Raw genomic sequence first — 19,068 nt, forward strand, 5'->3', positions numbered from 1 at the left:
GCTCGCAAGACTCTGCAGCTTAGAGGAAACATTGTTTAAGTGCTACAAGACATGAATGTCAGATGTTTTGAGAGCTGTAAGGAAGGAAGGCAAATAGATCGGGGGAGGGGGGAGAGAAAGTAACTTTAACTTTAAATGCATTCTCCAAGCTACTGACAGGTTTGGCTTGGAGAAGTGATTTAAAGAGAGAAATGCCTTTTCCAAGTCAGCTGACAGGGCAATGGGGGCTTTGAGAGCCACGCAATATGTGTGAAAGAGCCGCATGTGGCTCCCAAGCCATGATAGAGTCTCCCCTCCAAAATAGCCATTTCCCCCAGGAGAACTGGTCTTGGTTGCCTGGAGATCAACTGTAATAGTGGGGAATTTCCACATGCCACCTGAAGGTTGGCAGCTGTAGCACGGGGTTAGATCTGGAATAACTGATGGGGGAGGGCAGGAATCCCAATCCATACCCTATTTTGGGCTCAGGCTGCCAATTTCTCCCCTTGCTTCTCTTAACCTCCCTCCTCACACCTCTTGGGAAGAAGGAAAGCCTGAAGGGTGAAGAACTGCACCGTAAGGAAAGTCCAGACCAAGGGTGGCCAAACTGGCTCAGGAGCCACATGTGGCTCTTTCACACATATTGTGTGGCTCTCGAAGGCTCCACTGCCCGATCTGCTGGCTTGGAGAGGGCATTTTTCTCTTTAAATCTCTTATTCAAGCCAAGCCAGCTGGCAGCTTAGAGAAAGCATTTTAAGTTAAAGTTGCTTTCTTTCCACCTCTCCCCCTCCCCATCTATTTTCCTTCCTTCCTGACATTCATGCCTTGCAGCTCTCAAACATCTGATGTTTATTCTATGTGGCTCTTACATTAAGTGATCACTGTGAACTAAATCAATTGCTGCTGAATTGTGAGAAATCAAAAATCATGGTCTTCACAGAGGCTTGGAAACCCCTAAATTGGAGTATAAGAGGTAATCAGATTGAACAGGTCAAAAGCTTCCATTACCTTGGAATTCATTTTAACTATAGAGCCAGTTGGGTACCACACAGAAAGGAAATAAAGTTACTAAATGTAAAGTAGCAGCACTCACCCGCTTCTACTTCACTAAAGGTAATCAATTTGTTCCTGCAGCAATCAAAGTATTTAACCATAAAATCACTGCAGGATTGCTCTATGGAGCTCCCATTTGGATTATGGCCCTCAATAAGGATGTTGAGAGAATTCAATCAAGTTTCCTACGGAAGATATTGGGCCTTCCCACATGCATGCCATATGCGGCCATCTGCCTAGAAACAAATCAAAGACTCCTTGAAATGAGAGCATGGACTATGGCCATTAAATTTTGGTTGTACATGCTTTTTAGAACAGATGATGGTAGTCTTATTGCTCACTTGTTAATGGAGTCTCAGTTCTCTGTGTGGCTCTGCCACACAGAGGACCAAATCAATTCAATCAGGATTAATATTGGAGATCTATTTCTATATACCGAAAATCAGCTTTCTTGTTGATTAGACAAAGATTGGTTGATATTGAATTGCAGGTCTCGAAAGCTTTGCTAAAGGCAGATGTTCACCCTTGCTTTTGGGTTTTTTACCTCCAGGGTAAAGGGCAGAATATCTCACCTGCCTAAGGGCCCCTTGGCAACGCAAGCTAGGTTCAATGAGCTACCATCTGCGATGCTTCTTGGAAGATTCCATTTATACATAAGCAGTCATGTTTTGATCAACAAAAGCATAAAAATCAGAGAAAAACTGTCATTTATAATCCTCAGTTTCGTCTAATAAATTATAACTAATAACATTTTTCTGTCTATAAAGTTGTTGGAACAGATCTCTAGTTTGTTATGTACAAATTACTTGTATCCATTTGTTTTGGTGTGGTCTACATACAATTGTATTTTCATCCCTGACCATTCCAACATTTCTTACCTTGGGTCATTGTAAGCATAAACATTGCAAGTATGTGTTGCTCAGTTCCGTCTCTTCATCCTTCTGGACTTTATCATTTTATTCCCCTACCCATTTTCTTGAAAAGCTTGTCAGGCACCCAAGGAAGTATTGGCAGGCACCATGGTGCGCATGGGCACCACGTTGGAAGCCCCTGTTGTAACACTGGCAGGGGTGAAATTCTAGCAGGAGCTCCTTTGCATGTTAAGCCACACACACCCTGATGTAGCCAATCCTCCAAGAGCTTACAAGGCTCTTTTTTGTAAGCTCTTGGAGGATTGGCTACATCAGGGGTGTGTGGCCTAATATGCAAAGGAGCTCCTGCTGGAATTCCACCCCTGAACACTGGCATTGTTTGCTGTTTCCCCATGCAGACAGCGGCGTCCCCGAACCAGCCGTCTGTGTGATCACCACCGCGGCCATCGATGTGCACCAGCCCAACATCTCCTCGGACCTCTTCACAGTGGAAGTGCCGATGAAGATCGTTGGAAGCAACGGGACTTCCACCAGCGTCACCTCCGGCAGTGCCTCCAGGTCCACAGACAGCTCCGTCACCAGAGCGCAGAGTGACAGCAGCCAGACGTTCGGCTCTTCTACCGACTGCAGCACCACCCGAGAAGAGTCGTCCGAGTACTGCCCCCTGGAGAGGGCCCGCAATGAAGCGAAGCGCAACCAGGTGGATTCTTCCACCCACCGGGTGAACAGCACTGTGGTTCAGGAACTGCTGTCGTCTCTGTCCGAAGATTCTTGCTTGACACAAAAAGGACTGGACCCAGTCAATCTCAAACTGCCCAGTCCAGCTGGGTCTCCCAAAGCCAGCCCTGAACTGGAACACCGCATGAATATTTACAACAAGAAGAACCAAGAAAGCTTCGGGGTCTTTCAGATAAAGCCAGTGATTCACTTCCAACAAAGCGCCCCAGTCATTGATGACAAGTACACGTCTTTGGAATCCAAAGAGCAAAAACTAAACAGGATCCCAGATTCATAGTCCTTTTGCCACGAAAAGGGGGGGAGGGGGGAGATGTTTCTTAAGGGGGACACTCTAAAGCTCTTAAGGGGCCCTCTGAACCATCCTTGGGTGGGTATCTTGCGTGGATTGGAACCAGTCGAGTAATCATTTTTTTTTAAAAAATGCATGAGTTGTGAGAGCTAGCACGAGAAAAAAAAAGAAGAAACAGAACTTGACATTTCTGAAGTCCTTGGGCTTCATCCCTGTCCGAGGTGGCAGGGGGAACCACTCGGTTAAGAAGAAGAAGACTGCAGATTTATACCCCGCCCTTCTCTCTGAATCAGAGACTCAGAGCGGCTTACAATCTCCTATATCTTCTCCCCTCACAACAGACACCCTGTGAGGTGGGTGGGGCTGAGAGAGCTCTCCCAGAAGCTGCCCTTTCAAGGACAACTCCTGCGAGAGCTATGGCTGACCCAAGGCCATTCCAGCAGCTGCAAGTGGAGGAGCAGGGAATCAAACCCGTTTCTCCCAGATAAGATTCCGCACACTTAACCACTACACCAAACTGGCTCTCAGTGATGACCTCAAAGATGTATAGATTCTTAACGTGTTTTTTAAAAGACAAAACTCATACACCGAATCCCACAATTTTTATGGAACTCTGGACAATCTTCTATCAGGTGAGGTTTCAGCAGGGTACAATACAAGCAGATATATACTACTCTCCTTCTACGATTTCTTACGGTTTTTCCTTTGTACATGACGGCTTAACAAAAACCCCTTTGTATAAATATGGTAATTATTTTTGTTCTTCCTAGGGAGGAAAAAAACAAAACAAAAACCACTTTTTCAAGGAGCACTTTGAATGATGCAGATCAAAGAAATTAAAAAGCGTGATCTCTTTTTAATTTTTGGCATGAACTTTGGGGAGAAAAAAATATTTTGACAAAATAAAACATAAAAAAGTTGTCGCCTCTGGGACAACAAAGTGAAAATGGACGTTTTGCAGCTACAGTTTTAATTAAAAAAAATAATTAAATTTCTAAACGTCTCGTTTTTCTAACCACAGAACTGGTAGCAGCGTTTTGCTTTACAGGTTTTTTTATTTTGAAGAACAAGTTCTTAATGTAATTAATTAATTAAACTTAATTAGTTTTTCATCACTTCTGTGTACTTGCCCCATCTTCTCTGCCACCCCTTGGTGTGTTGTGTTTTCTTATGCATGAGTTGTGAGAGCCAGCACAAGAAAAAAAACACAAAACTTGACATTTCTACCATCTAAAGTCTTTGTGATTTACCTGCATCAAACAGGGCAGGGGTTAAAACAATGACCTTAAAATGTATGGCTGCTTTACATCTTTTTAAAAATGAAATGTCTTTTAGAAAACAAGATCATAACATAGAATCGCACAATTTTTCATGTAATATGGACAATTGTCTATCAGGTGTTTTCTTATGTCACTCTGTAGAGTTGGGTCACACAAGACACCCAAATACATCTTTGGTACTTGAACCCCTGGGTTTAACAAATCAACCTTACCTTCCGGCCACCAGCTGTTAACTTCATGCCAAAGGAGGTATTTTTAATATGGACACAGATAGAAGTTTATACTTCAAGGATTCCAGTTTTGTTCATATATCTGTCTGGTCAAGTTGCAGTAAGATGCCAAAAGGTTTCAATAGGCCACCTATCCCCTGCATTCACTTTCAGGAGCTCATCAACCACACCTCCATTTAATTATTTTATTTTATTCCTGGTGTTGTCAGATTGGGCTATATTCCTGTGTGGGTGGTAACTATGGTTCAATTTGCTTCTGATTTACTGTTTTGAATGATAACAGGAATCTTTGTAGTCCGCATTTGCTGGAAGCCTCTCCGTGTTAACCAGATCTGTACTTGCAGAGGGCAAAAACATTAGCCAATTGGGATGTGGTTTAATTGCTCTAACAATGTTTAACAAACCAGATTTTTCTTAGGTCTCCTCTCTGTGTATGTATGCCATACCACTGACGACTTACATCAGGCGCTGTCATGGCTGTACGAATTTATCCATATCTGCCTGCTGACAAGGTAAGACCATAAACACTTTTCTAAACATCAGTACCTATTTAAGGTCTAGATGTCTTTTGCTGCTCTAGGACTTACACGTGAAGCTGACTTGTGCTGAACTTATTGATGTCCTTAGACATAACATCATTATATATACCAGTATTTCACACTCAGAGGCCAGCCCAGGTCAGTAATACAGGAGACTTTGGATAAACACTCATCTACTCATCCTCTGATTTTTTGCTTGATTTAGTAGATATGATCCTAGAAAAAAAAATATTCTACTACGGGGAGTAGTGAGAGCCAGTTACAGCTGCTAGAATGGCTTTGGGTCAGCCATAGCTCTGGCAGAGGTTGTCCTTGAAAGGGCAGCTGCTGTGAGAGCCCTCTCAGCTCCACCCACCCCACAGGGTGTCTGTTGTGGGGGAAGAAGATATGGGAGATTGTAAGCTGCTCTGATTCAGAGAGAATGGCGGGGTATAAATCTGCAGTCTTCTGACCTGGGAGAACTGGGTTTGATTCCCCACTCCTTCACTTGCATCAGCTGGAATGGCCTTGGGTCAGCCACAGCTCTGGCAGAGGTTGTCCTTGAAAGGGCAGCTGCTGTGAAAGCCCTCTCAGCCCCACCCACCTCACAGGGTGCCTGTTGTGGGGGAGGAAGGTAAAGGAGATTGTGAGCCGCTCTGAGACTCTTCGGAGTGGAGGGCGGGATATAAATCCAATATCTTCATCTTCTTTTAATACACACTATGGGGGAAGCCATGGGCAGTGTTTTTGCCCTAAGCATGGTAAGCCTGTTCATGGCAGCCATTGAGTCTAAATGGATTAATAATAAACAAGTTAACCCAGGGGTGGCCAAACTTGCGAAACATCAGAGCCACATAGAATAAATGTCAGATGTTGAGAGCCGCTAGACATGGAAGGAAGGAAAATAGATTGGGGGAGGTAGAAAGAAAGCTACTTTAATTCTCCAAGCTGCCAACTGGCTGGGTTTGGAGAAGTGATTTAAAGAGACAGATGCCTTCAAGCTGGCCAACGCAGTGGGGGCTTTGAGAGCCACACAATATGTGCGAAAGAACCCATATGTGGCTCCTGAGCCGCAGTTTTGGTACCCCTGGGTTAACCTCTTCTTTGATGAGGTCTTTTATAGAAGATTTATTGATGATGTTTTCCTTTTATTTTAAATGGTTCCAGGCGGTACAAATGCTTTTGGATTGTCTTAACAGTTAACATCCGTCCATTAATTACTGCACAACGTAGCCATTCCCACATGAATTATTTGGACACCACTGTTTTTGTCACCAATGAAAATAGATAAAAACTTTCACCAAGAAAACGAATGAGCATTTGTATCTACACTTTTCATCCTATCATGTAAAAAAACCTTAGACATAATTTATCATACGGACAGTTTCTTGCATCTAAAAGGTAATTCCACCTTTACATAAGATTTTTTGCATGAATCCGGGAAACTATCTAACCCAGGGGTGATCAAACTGAGGCTCGGGAGCCTCATGCGGCTCTTTCACACGTTTTGTGGGGCTCTCAAAGCCCCCACTGCCCCGTCAGCTGGCTCGGAGAAGGCATTTCTCTCTTTAAATTGCTTCTCCAAGCCAAGCCAGCTGGCAGCTTGGTGAATGCATTTAAAGTTGCTTTTTTAACCTTTCCCTCCCTCCCCTTATCTATTTTCCTTCCTTCCAATACTCCCTCTAAGCTGTGGAGTCTTGTGAGCAAAAATTCTACTTTGTGAGCCACTGGCAGTAAAGCCACTGCATGAATTAGTTTGCTTTAAGATCATTTTTTCCTAAGCGAAGACAAAAATGTGTGAGCGGGACGCTAAAAAACTGTGAGCTAGCTCATACTAAATGAGCTTAGAGGAAACACTCCTTTCCTCCCTCCCTCCCCTGTCTTGCAACTATCAAACATCTGACGCTCACGGCACGTGGCTCTCAAACATCTGACGCTTGTTCTGTGTGGCTCTTACGTTGAGCAAGTTCGGCCACCCCTGGTCTAGTCAATTTAGTAATAAAGGCTACCCTCAACAATTGATTCGTCACGCTGAATCAGACCATCAGTCCATCCAGATCAGTGTTGCCTACCAAGGCTGAGGTCTTTTCACATTACCCCGTGCCTGGTCCTTTTTCACTGGAGATGCGAGGGGCTCTTCCACTGAGCCACAGCCCTTCCCCGTGGATCTTGCAAGCAGAGGTGACGCAAAGAGGGGTTGTCACAAGAAGAGAGCTCACATCCTGCAACGGCAAGTTTGGGGGAAAGCTTGCCTTTCCCAAAACAACCTGCAGTTGCAGGCGTTGCAAGATCCAGTTCCCATTCAGCCTCCAGCAGATTATGTATTGTTTTTTTAAACATATTTTATTAATTTTTCCAAATAACTATTTAATAGAATCTGAGAGTAATTCAACAACAAATGCAGCTACAGGGTTGTGATCAGAAGCCGTCAATACATATATGCATAAATGATAAGCACAAAAAAAGGAAGAAATTATACATACTTCAGTATTTATGCAGATTCTTACCAGCCATTTACTTAACATTATTGAAAATGTCATTACTATAGTTGTAGTGACGTTACCGTTACCGGAATCTCTTTTTGATCAATCAGATATTCCATGATCGGGTGCCAAATGATATAAAAATCCGAATCCTCTAATTCTATGCTTGTTTTTGTCATGTCCGTAGCCCGCCCTTTCCCGAATGAGTTGTGAGAGGGTAACAACAGTCAATAATACAAGGTTAAAATCAAATACATATGATAAAGCAGTATACAATCTAAAAACAACATAACCTAAAAAAAACCAGTCTAAAACTTCGGCTTGGGAGCTACATGTGGCTCTTCCATACATATTGTGTGGCTCTCGAAGCCCCCGCTACCCAGCTTGGAGAAGGCATTTGTCTCTTTAAATCAGTTCTCCAAGCCAAGCCTGCCAGCACCTTGGAGAATGCATTTAAAGTTACAGTTCCTTCCTTCCTTCCTTCCTTCCTTCCTTCCTTCCTTCCTTCCTTCCTTCCTTCCTTCCTTCCTTCCTTCCTTCCTTCCTTCCTTCCTTCCTTCCTTCCTTCCTTCCTTCCTTCCTTCCTTGTCTTGCGGCTCCCAAACATCTGATGTTTATTCAATGTGGCTCTTATGTTAAGCAAGCTTGGCCATCCCTGGTCTAAAACAAAAGAGTAGGGTCTGGCTTGGATGCTTTAATGGCTATATTTGGACAGCAGCAAGAACATTTCTGTGGTTATCAAAGATTTCAGGTTTTCACGGCTGGTAACATCATTAGGGTTTGTAGAATCTTTCGGGATCAAGTGCCGTGTTCTACTGGAGAAAGTTTTCCTTCCAGACGTTTCGTTCTCAGCTGCAGAGAACTTCCTCAGTGGCATTGCAGCCGGAGCAGGCGCTCAGACCTTCTTGGCTGCTGTGCATTGAGTGGGGCCAGGGCTGCTGGAGAGCTGCTATTTGTAGGCTGGAGGGGGTGTGATGAAAGGGCAATTGGTTTGTGGATGTGCCCATTGTTTGGTGGGGCTTCCTGGAAGGGTAGTGATAAGGAAACTGGCTGTTGAATGTGACCATTGTTCTGTGTTAATTGCTGGGAAGGTTGGAAGAAGAAGAAGAAGAAGAAGAAGATATTGGATTTATATCCCGCCCTCCACTCCTAAGAGTCTCAGAGCGGCTCACAATCTCCTTTACCTTCCTCCCCCACAACAAACACCCTGTGAGGTGGGTGGGGCTGGAGAGGGCTCTCACAGCTGCTGCCCTTTCAAGGACAACCTCTGCCAGAGCTATGGCTGACCCAAGGCCATTCCAGCAGGTGCAAGTGGAGGAGTGGGGAATCAAACCCGGTTCTCCCAGATAAGAGTCTGCACACTTAACCACTACACCAAACTGGCTCTCCACAACTGGCTCTGGAAGGGGTTTGAAGATAAGGAAGATGGTTGTTGACTGTGCTGATTGTTCTGTGGAATTTGCTGGTTGTTCTGAGACTTTCTGCAATTTATAGTCTGTAGGGTGTTTTGCAGAGCTGGGTACCAAGCCTACAAATAGCAGCTCTCCAGCAGCCCTGGCCCCACTCAATGCACAGCAGCCAAGAAGGTCTGAGCGCCTGCTCCGGCTGCAACGCCACTGAGGATGTTCTCCGCAGCTGAGAACGAAATGTCTGGAAGGAAAACTTTCTCCAGTAGAACACGGCACTTGATCCCGAAAGATTCTACAAATCCTAATTTCTGTGGTTGTCTCTCTTGTGAGATGCTGTACGATTGAAGCAGGCCATATCTAGCCTCTACACCAAACAGCAAGCCACCTGGCTGTTTTAGGAGCAGGGCAGGTTTTCGTCCCATGAACTCAAGGCAAGGCACTAAAGCAGGGCGCCCCCCCCCCCCCGACCCTACCAAGCCTACAGGCACCTTTGGAATTCCAACACGAGGTCGTACGCACTGCTATAAAATGGCTGCTTGCAGGAGGCGGAAAACAGCAGCAAAATAGCTGCAGTCACACAGTGAAGATCTTTGTGCTGCACTAGCAGCTGCTGCCAAAGCAACATTTTAAAACATCTCCACAGCCAATCAGAAGCATTAGTGGAGAAAAGCTCCACCTGGCCGCTCTCGCTTTCTAAAAACACTTGGCAGGTGCCAGAAAAGATGTTGGTGAGTGCCCTGGCACCCATGAGCAGCATGTTGGAGATCTTTGCCCTAAAAAGTAACAGTGCTATTGGGACTAATGGATGGGAGGCAAGGATTATTGGTGAATACCTGGCCTGCCTATGCCAGTGGCCAGGTGGATAAAAGGAAGTCCTTCACCCAAAGGGTGATTGACACATGGAATTTACAGGTGGTGGCAGCTACATGCATAGGCAGCTTCAGGAGGGGATTGGATAAATATCTGGAGCAGAGGTCCATCAGTGGCTCTTAGCCACAGGGTATAGATGCTTTTGAGATGTGGTGCTGGAGAAGACTCTTGAGAGTCCCTTGGACTGCAAGAAGATCAAATCAATCAGTCCTAAGGGAAATCGACCCTGACTGTTCCCTGGAAGGTCAGATGCTGAAGCTGAAGCTGAAATACTTTGGCCACCAAATGAGAAGGGAGCACTCCCTGGAGAAGACCTTGATGCTGGGAAAGACAGAAGGCAAAAGAAGACGGGGACGGCAAAAGATAAAATGGCTGGACAGTGTTACTGATGTAACAAACACAAATTTGAGCAGACTTCAGAGGATGGTGGAAGACAGGAGGGCCTGGCGTGACTTTGTCCATGGGGTCGCAAAGAGTCGGACTCGTCTGTGCGACTGAACAACATAGATGGAACTCTTTCTGTGGGCCAAGTCATGCTCTGTATTCTTGGTGCTTGGGAGGGGCAACAGTGGAAAGGCTTCTAGTGTCCTGGCCCCACTGTTGGACCTCCTGATGGCACCTGGGTTTTTTGCCCATTGTGTGACACAGTGTTGGACTGGACAGGCCATTGACCTGATTCAACGTGGCTTTTCTTATATTCTTATGTTGTTAAGGCAAATCCCTGAGGTATGTGTTTCCATTCAAATACTTCAGCTCGCTTGGTCTTAAAGCAATGTTGCGTATTGATTGCTGCTTAATCGGCAGCTTCATCATACTCTGAATAATGCTTGCTTTCTCTTTGACAGGAAGCATTGTTGACAATTGAAGAATGCTCTCAGAGCTGTCCATTCAGAAAAAAAACCTTGTGGTATAGCTCTCCTGGGACTCCAGCTCTTTGGAATGCAGGTAAGTGAAATCAAAACATTTGCTTTGCAACCTAGTCGAGTGCAAAACCTTGGGATGCCCAACAAGTTGGGATGGCGGCTAAGCTGGAACCCTTTGTGGTGGCATGCTGGGTTTCCACCTTGCAGGAGATGAGCATTCGGAGAGGTAATGTTTTTGTCTGCATTTACATTCCAAGATGGTAGATCAGCCCTTTGGTACTGTGTGCGCTCATGTGAATATTTACAGTTCTGGTAAAAGTGGCGAAAGAGCCAACTGCTGCAAAATATCAGTGCCGGCTCTGCATCTGAGCAGTGTGGAAATGAGTAAGGAGGGGGCATGGCGCAGCGGTAGAGCATCTGCTCGGCATGCAGGAGCTCCCAGGTTCAGCCCCCAGCATCTTCAGTGAGAAGGACCAGGTGATCTGACAGGCCAGGAGAGCAACTGCCGAGCTGAGTAGACAATACTGACCTCGGTGGACTAAGGGTCTGATTCAGAATTAGGCAGCTTCCTGTGTCCATGTATTATAGGGGAGGGGTCGTGGCTCAGTAGTAGAGCATCTGCTTGGCATGCAGAAGGTCCCAGGTTCAGTCTCTGAAATCAAGTTGAAAGGACCAGGTGGGAGGTCATGGGAAAGACCTTTAACTGGGATCAGGTGGGAGGTGGTGTGAAAGACCTCTGCCTGAGACCCTGCAGAGCGGCTTCCAATCTGAGTAGACAATACTGACCTTGATGGACCAAGTCTCTGATTCAATATAAGGCAGCTTCATGTGTCTGTGTATTATAGTATTTAGTATTTAAGTCTTCGAGCAAAGACCATAATCTTGGTTTTATCATAATTTACGTGTAATAGGTTATCCTTGCAATACTTTTATTTTATTGTCGTATTTGGTTGGTTGCTATGGCAATATTTTGCTAATGCAATAAAGATATTGTGTGTTTGTGTGTATTATAGGGGAGAGGCCATGGCTCAGTGGAAGAGCATCTGCTTGGCATGCAGAAGGTCCCAGGTTCTATCCCCGACATCTCCAGTTGGAAGGAGGCAGTACATATGAACATATGAAGCTGCCTTGTACTGAATCAGACCCTCGGTCCATCAAAGTCAGTATTGTCTACTTAGACTAGCAGCGGCTCTCCAGGCTGGCAAGCTAAGGTTTTTCACGCCTATTTGCCTGGACCCTTTTAGTGGAAATGCCGGGGATTGAACCTGGGACCTCTTGCTTACCAAGCAGATGCTCTACCATTGAGTCACCATCCCTCCCCAGTATTCAGTGGGAAAGCCCTCTGCCTGAGACCTTGGAGAGCTACTGCCTGTCGGAGTAGACAATACTGACCTTGATGGGCTAAGGGACTGATTCAGTATAAGGCAGCTTCATGGGAGTTATTGATATAAGGTTACTCAACAGGAAGCAGATAATAGTTCAGAGAGAGTAGAAGTTCACCAGGCACCTTCCATTCATCTGAGCGGCAGCTCAGACAGGAGAATCTTGTCCTGCTACTTCCCCAATTAGTGCAAATTAACAGGCAAGCTGGAAACAAACTTAATGCAACCTCCTCGTTCATTTCAAGGAGGCTGGGCAGAATTTTCCATTGAGCTGTCTATGCCAGAAAACCCAAACGTCTTGCGCCTGCCCTGCTTTTGAACTCTTTCATATCAGTGTGTGAATGTTATCTAGGAATACTTGGCTGATTTGATGAGGAAAGAGGGAAGGGCCTTATGAAACCAAACTGATAGGATTTAATTTGGCTTTTAAGAGGAGACCTTGGTGGCAGAATAGGTTCTCCTTCAGGCCCGTAGTTAACCAGAGGGCCTGGTCCCGACAGGTTTTGTGGGCCCCTCACCCCCTTCCCATGGCCACCCCTCCTATGTGATTTAAATTGCGTGACTGCCCCTCCCATGCCATTTAAAGGGCCCACCAATCAACTGATCAGCAGGCTCTTTGAATCACTGGGAGAGTGATGGCCCCCCCTGTGGCCCCCTTCCCCCGTGGCCCCTAGCTACGGGGCTGTTCTCCTCCTACCCTCCACCCCTTTGCCTGCAGCCAGACATAAGCTCCCCTGCAGTCGCCAGAGAAACGGCTACTTATTAGCTGTAGACCAAGCTGAGAGCAAAGAACGGGAGGCTCCGGTAGAGACAGAGCAGAGGTCTCGAGAGCTGAAAGCTAGACAGGCAGATGGGCTGGAAGTCCCAGCAGCTGGAGATGATATCGGAGAATGCTCCAGTCTATCTCCTGGGGGCATTATTACTTTTAATACTCATGTAAAGCCGCTAAGGGGATTCTGCTTTTCCAGTCACTTCAGGACACTGGGTTGCTCTGCTTCTTGCTGCCGATGTGTTATCTGTGTTAGTATTAGTGAATGCCAGGGGGGGTGGGATGGAGATAGCAGACCAAGGCTAGAAAATAAGGGGTTAGAGTCACCAGATGCCCTAAGAGACAAGACCAACCAGTTCAGTTGTAATTGCGGGAGATCTCCAGTCCCCAGCTGGGAGATGGCAATCCAAGGATGCAGCACCTCTGTGTTGATCCTTGGATAATTAGTGACCTGAATTAGCAATGAAGGACCTGAATATCTGGTTGTTTACCTTAGCACTTGGCGGGGCGGGGGGGGGCGGGATTCGTCAACTATTTTCTGTACAGGGACACGGAGGTCTGTCTTAAGGTTATTTTGTTTGCATCCACAGAAGTGCCTTGCCAATGACATATTGTCCGCTGCCTGGACATTTTTTTTGTAGCAGGAACTCTTGTCTGTACTGAGACAAGGAAGATTAGGTAGTACTCTGCAGAGAATTGCCCTGTAATTGATTTGCAATAGACAGGACTTTTTTTTGTAGCAGGAGCTCCTTTGCATATTAGGCCACTCCCCCCAATGTAGCCAATCCTCCAATAACTTACAAAAAAGAGCCTTGTAAGCTCCAGGAGGATTGGCTACATCAGGGGTGTGTGACCTAATCAGGGCTTTTTTCGCAGCAGGAACTCTTTTGCATATTAGGCCACACCGCTCTGATGTAGCCAATCCTCCTGGAGCTTACAAGGCCTGCTGTAAGCTCCAGAAGGATTGGCTACATCAGGGGGAGTGTGGCCTAATATGCAAAGAAGCCCCTGCTACAAAAAAAGCCCTGTCCACTGCAAATCAATTACAGGGCAATTCTCTGCAGAGTACTACCTAATTTTGTTTGTCTCAGTACAGTTAAAGCTTTTTTAGCAATTAAAAATAGAGGTTTATAAAATTACGCTTGGGGTGGAGAGAGCTGACCGAGAGAAATTTGTCTCCTTCTCCCAAAGTACTAGAACTCGAGAGCATCCAATGAAGCCGATGGGCAGTAGATTCACAACGGACAAAAGAACGGAATACTTATTTACACAGAGAGTGATTAAAATGTGGAATTTGCTGCCAGGGGATGTAGTGACTGCCACAGGAATAGACAGCTTTAAAGAAGGAATTAGATAAATTCACAGAGATTGAAGTCTGTCTGTTGCTACCAGCCATGCTGACGAAAGGGAACCTCCACGTTCAGAGGCATTCATCCTCTGTGTTCTCAGAGCCAGGAGGCAATGTCAGGGGAAGGCCTCGGCCTCTATGCCCTGTTATTGGCTGTCCAGAGGAACTGGCTGCCCACTGTGTGAGACAGGAGGCTGGACCAGATGGACTATCAGTCTAATGCAGCAGGGTCTTCTGACGTTCTTATGAAGGCCTCAGCCTCCCTGCCCTGTTGTTGGTCCTCCAGAGGAACTGGCTGCCCACTGTGTAAGACAGGAGGCTGGACTAGATGAATCATTGGTTTGATCCAGCAGGGCTCTTACGTTCCTATAAAAATCAGAATACCTGCTAGAATATTTTTTTACTGCTTGCTGTCCCCATTTTCTTGTTAAAGGTACACTCCCCCCCCCCCAATGCCAGAACTTTCTTGCAAGCGGCTCTAACAGCCACTTTCTGCAACAGGCTGTGATTAACAGGCCCGCAGAGCTCCTTCAAGGGTCTTCGGGGAAAAAGCCTGAAATGCAGACACGCCCATCTCAAAGCTTTCCTTTCGAGCCCAACATTTGCTGAATGGCCATGAGGATTTAACGGCCTGGCATTCGTATCTCCAGCTGTGTCATAATCCATGTGTGTCGTACAGAGAAGACCATTGGGTGGTGCTGTCACGGGACCTGCAAATTCCGCCCTATTCGCAGACCTAAAACCTGACCGTGATGCGATTAGACAGCCTACATAACCGGTGAGAGAGAATAGTTGTCACTGTAACCAGACCGGCAACCTCAGAGACGGCTTGTCTGCAGCGGTTAGGCTTCGGAAGACAAAAGAAACCACACGGTTGAAAGGTCTGGGGGGAGGGAAGGCAGAAGGAGAAGCGCAGAACGGTTATGTCAAGCGACAGGAAGCTGATGAGGGGCTGCAATAAACTGAGCGCAGCCTTAGCGGGCTCAGATAAATCTTTCCAATAAATAGATCAAACCTCTGGGAGCTGGAAACGAATATTCCCGTGGGAGGGATTTTGTGACAGAAGTGGTGGTGGGCATCATCTTGGGACCCCTGGGAGGTTTTTTTTGCATCGTTAAAGATCAGCGCAAATTGGGGGAGGTGTCCTTATTTATTTATTTATTACATTTGACTTATATCCCGCCCTCTCCGCAAGCGGACTCAGGGCGGCTCACAGCATCATTCCATTTTGCCTTGTGCTCTCTTTTCTTTTCTTTCACTGGGTATGCTGTGTACAGTTCTAAGTGGGCAGCCGTGCTGGTCTGAAGCAGTAGAACAAAGTAGGAGTCAAGGGCACCTTTAAGACCAGCAAAGTTTTATTCAGACCGTGGCGCACACAAAAGTTTACATTGTGAATAAAACTTCGCTGGTCTCAGCTTGAGTTGAAAGACGGGTAATCCTCTCAGGGGTTTGTTGGAGATCCTCAGCAATGTTTACTGGAGATGACAATGTGGCGGACAAGTGTCTTGGGACATCCAAAATATTCCTTTGCAGACAACCGGCCATTGTTTCCAGTCTACCGACTGCCTTTGCCTTTTCAGATACAGGGAGGCCACGAAAAAGGTTCTGGATCTCTTGGTCAAAAGCTTGATCCAAAGAATCCATGCCCATGAGCTGGGTCTCGGGAATCAGTGGCAACTTCTTATGGATGACATTGGGACTGGCTGGAATATTCCCTTTTGTGCCCGCTGGAATAAGTGGCTCAACATCTGCATTGTGAAAAACCCGTGTAGGAAAAATCCCTTTTGACATTAGGTGAGTTTTTTCCTTGAAGATTAAGTTAGGTAAGTTTGAACTGTTAAACTTTGTTGGTCTTACAGGTGCACTTGACTCCTAGCTTGTTCTATGTACAGTTCTGGTCCCTGAAGCTCCAAAAGGCCACTCCAGAGCTGGAAGAAGTGCAGAGGGAGGACCAGCAGGGCTTTTTTTGTAGCAGGAACTCCTTTGCATATTAGGCCACACACCCCTGATGGAGCCAATCCTCCAAGAGCTTACAGGGCTCTTAGTACAGGGTCCAGGGATAGAATTCTAGCAGGGGCTCCTTTGCATATTAGGCCACACACCCCTGATGGAGCCAATCCTCCAAGAGCTTACAGGGCTCTTAGTACAGGGTCCAGAGATAAGAATTCTAGCAGGGGCTCCTTTGCATATTAGGCCACACACCCCTGATGGAGCCAATCCTCCAAGAGCTTACAGGGCTCTTAGTACAGGGTCCAGGGATAGAATTCTAGCAGGGGCTCCTTTGCATATTAGGCCACACACCCCTGATGGAGCCAATCCTCCAAGAGCTTACAGGGCTCTTAGTACAGGGTCCAGAGATAGAATTCTAGCAGGGGCTCCTTTGCATATTAGGCCACACACCCCTGATGGAGCCAATCCTCCAAGAGCTTACAGGGCTCTTAGTACAGGATCCAGAGATAGAATTCTAGCAGGGGCTCCTTTGCATATTCAGCCACACACACACCCCTGATGGAGCTAACCCTCCAAGAGCTTACAGGGCTCTCAGTACAGGGCCCAGAGATAGAATTCTAGCAGGGGCTCCTTTGCATATTAGGCCACACACCCCTGATGCAGCCAATCCTCAAAGAGCTTACAGGGCTCTTAGTACAGGGTCCAGAGATAGAATTCCAGCAGGGGCTCCTTTGCATATTATGCCACACACCCCTGATGGAGCCAATCCTCCAAGAGCTTACAGGGCTCTTAGTACAGGGTCCAGGGATAGAATTCTAGCAGGGGCTCCTTTGCATATTAGGCCACACACACCTGATGGAGCCAATCCTCCAAGAGCTTACAGGGCTCTTAGTACAGGATCCAGAGATAGAATTCTAGCAGGGGCTCCTTTGCATATTCGGCCACACACACACCCCTGATGGAGCTAACCCTCCAAGAGCTTACAGGGCTCTCAGTACAGGGCCCAGAGATAGAATTCTAGCAGGGGCTCCTTTGCATATTAGGCCACACACCCCTGATGCAGCCAATCCTCAAAGAGCTTACAGGGCTCTTAGTACAGGGTCCAGAGATAGAATTCCAGCAGGGGCTCCTTTGCATATTAGGCCACACACCCCTGATGGAGCCAACCCTTCAAGAGCTTACAGGGCTCTTAGTACAGGGTCCAGAGATAGAATTCTAGCAGGGGCTCCTTTGCATATTAGGCCACACACCCCTGATGCAGCCAATCCTCAAAGAGCTTACAGGGCTCTTAGTACAGGGTCCAGAGATAGAATTCTAGCAGGGGCTCCTTTGCATATTAGGCCACACACCCCTGATGGAGCCAATCCTCCAAGAGCTTACAGGGCTCTTAGTACAGGATCCAGAGATAGAATTCTAGCAGGGGCTCCTTTGCATATTCGGCCACACACACACCCCTGATGGAGCTAACCCTCCATGAGCTTACAGGGCTCTCAGTACAGGGCCCAGAGATGGAGCCCCTGCTAGAATTCTTTTTCATATTAGGCCACACACCCCTGATGCAGCCAATCCTCAAAGAGCTTACAGGGCTCTTAGTACAGGGTCCAGAGATAGAATTCCAGCAGGGGCTCCTTTGCATATTAGGCCACAAACCCCTGATGGAGCCAACCCTTCAAGAGCTTACAGGGCTCTTAGTACAGGGTCCAGAGATAGAATTCTAGCAGGGGCTCCTTTGCATATTAGGCCACACACCTCTGATGGAGCCAGCCCTCCAAGAGCTTACAGGGCTCTTAGTACAGGGTCCAGAGATAGAATTCCAGCAGGGGCTCCTTTGCATATTAGGCCACACACCCCTGATGCAGCCAATCCTCAAAGAACTTAGAAAGCTCTTCTTACAGGGCCTACTGTAAGCTCTTGGACGATTGGCCTAATATGCAAAGGGGTGTGGCCTAATATGCAAAGGAGTTCCTGCTACAAAAAAAAGCCCTGAGGACAACCAAGATGACATGAGGGGGTTGGAGCACCTTCCCTAGGAGGAAAGGCTGAAGAGGCGGGGACTTTTCCGCTTAAAAAGGAGATAACTAAGGGGGGACATGGAAGAGGTTTATAAAATTATGCTTGGGGTGAAGAGAGTTGACAAACTTTTTATCCCTCTCTCAAATTTCTAGAATTCAAGGGGCATCCAATGAAATTGGAGGGCCAAGGGGTACAGGACAGAGAAAAGGAAATACTTTTTTTACACAGAAAGTGATTAAAATGTGGAATTTGTTGCCAGAGGATGTAGCGATGGCCACAGGAATAACTTTCAAAGGGGATTAGACAAATTCACGGAGGACAGGTCTGTCTGTAGCTACTAGCCATGGTGACTGAGAGGAGCCTCCACATTTAGAGATACTTATCCTCTGAATCCCAGAGCCAGGAGGCAACATTGGGTAAGGCCTCGGCTTCTGTGCCCTCTTATTGGCCCTCCAGAGGAACTGCTTGGCTGCTGTGTGAGACAGGATGCTGGACTAGATGGTCTGATCCAGGAGGGCTCTTCTTAAGTTTCCTTCTGCAGAATCAAAACATTGCTCCATTGATCACAAGTAGCTCTCTTGATCTTGAGCAAGAACATAGGAACATACAAAGCTGCCTTCTAGTGAATCAGACCCCCCTCCCCTGGGTCCATCAAAGCTGATATTGTCTACTCAGACTGGCAGCGGCTTTCCAGGGTCTCCAGCTGAGGTTTTTCATGCCTACTTGCCTGGACCCTTTTGAGTTAGAGATGCCAGGGATTGAACTTGGGACCTTCTGCTTACCAAGCAGATGCTCTGCCACTGAGCCACCATCCCTCCCCAAGAAGACTTTCTAGGCTCTGTTACCCAAGATCCTTTGCACTGGGAACCAGCACAGGACCTTTTGCAAGCAAGGCATGGGCTGCTGGAGGAGAAAGCTCCACTTTCCAAGGGTGTAGAATCCCAGGACTTTTGCCGGAGGAGGGGCTGTGGCTCTTGCCAGAGTCTGAATGTGAACTTGATCATACAACCTGAAGACTGTGA

General features: G+C 46.7%; 1 protein-coding gene across 1 annotated transcript in view; it reads left to right on the plus strand.

The window, feature by feature from the left end:
• TMEM266 (transmembrane protein 266) overlaps window positions 1-3,660 on the plus strand; it is a 101,447-nt gene extending 97,787 nt beyond the window's left edge. The window contains exon 10 of the mRNA XM_060260066.1: window positions 2,303-3,660. Coding sequence (XP_060116049.1) covers window positions 2,303-2,919 — 617 coding nt within the window. The 3' untranslated portion in view covers window positions 2,920-3,660. The remainder of the gene's footprint in view (window positions 1-2,302) is intronic.
• Window positions 3,661-19,068: the final 15,408 nt, after the last annotated feature.

This window comes from Heteronotia binoei, chromosome 19 (genome assembly GCF_032191835.1).
Source record: "Heteronotia binoei isolate CCM8104 ecotype False Entrance Well chromosome 19, APGP_CSIRO_Hbin_v1, whole genome shotgun sequence".
NCBI lineage: Eukaryota > Metazoa > Chordata > Lepidosauria > Squamata > Gekkonidae > Heteronotia > Heteronotia binoei.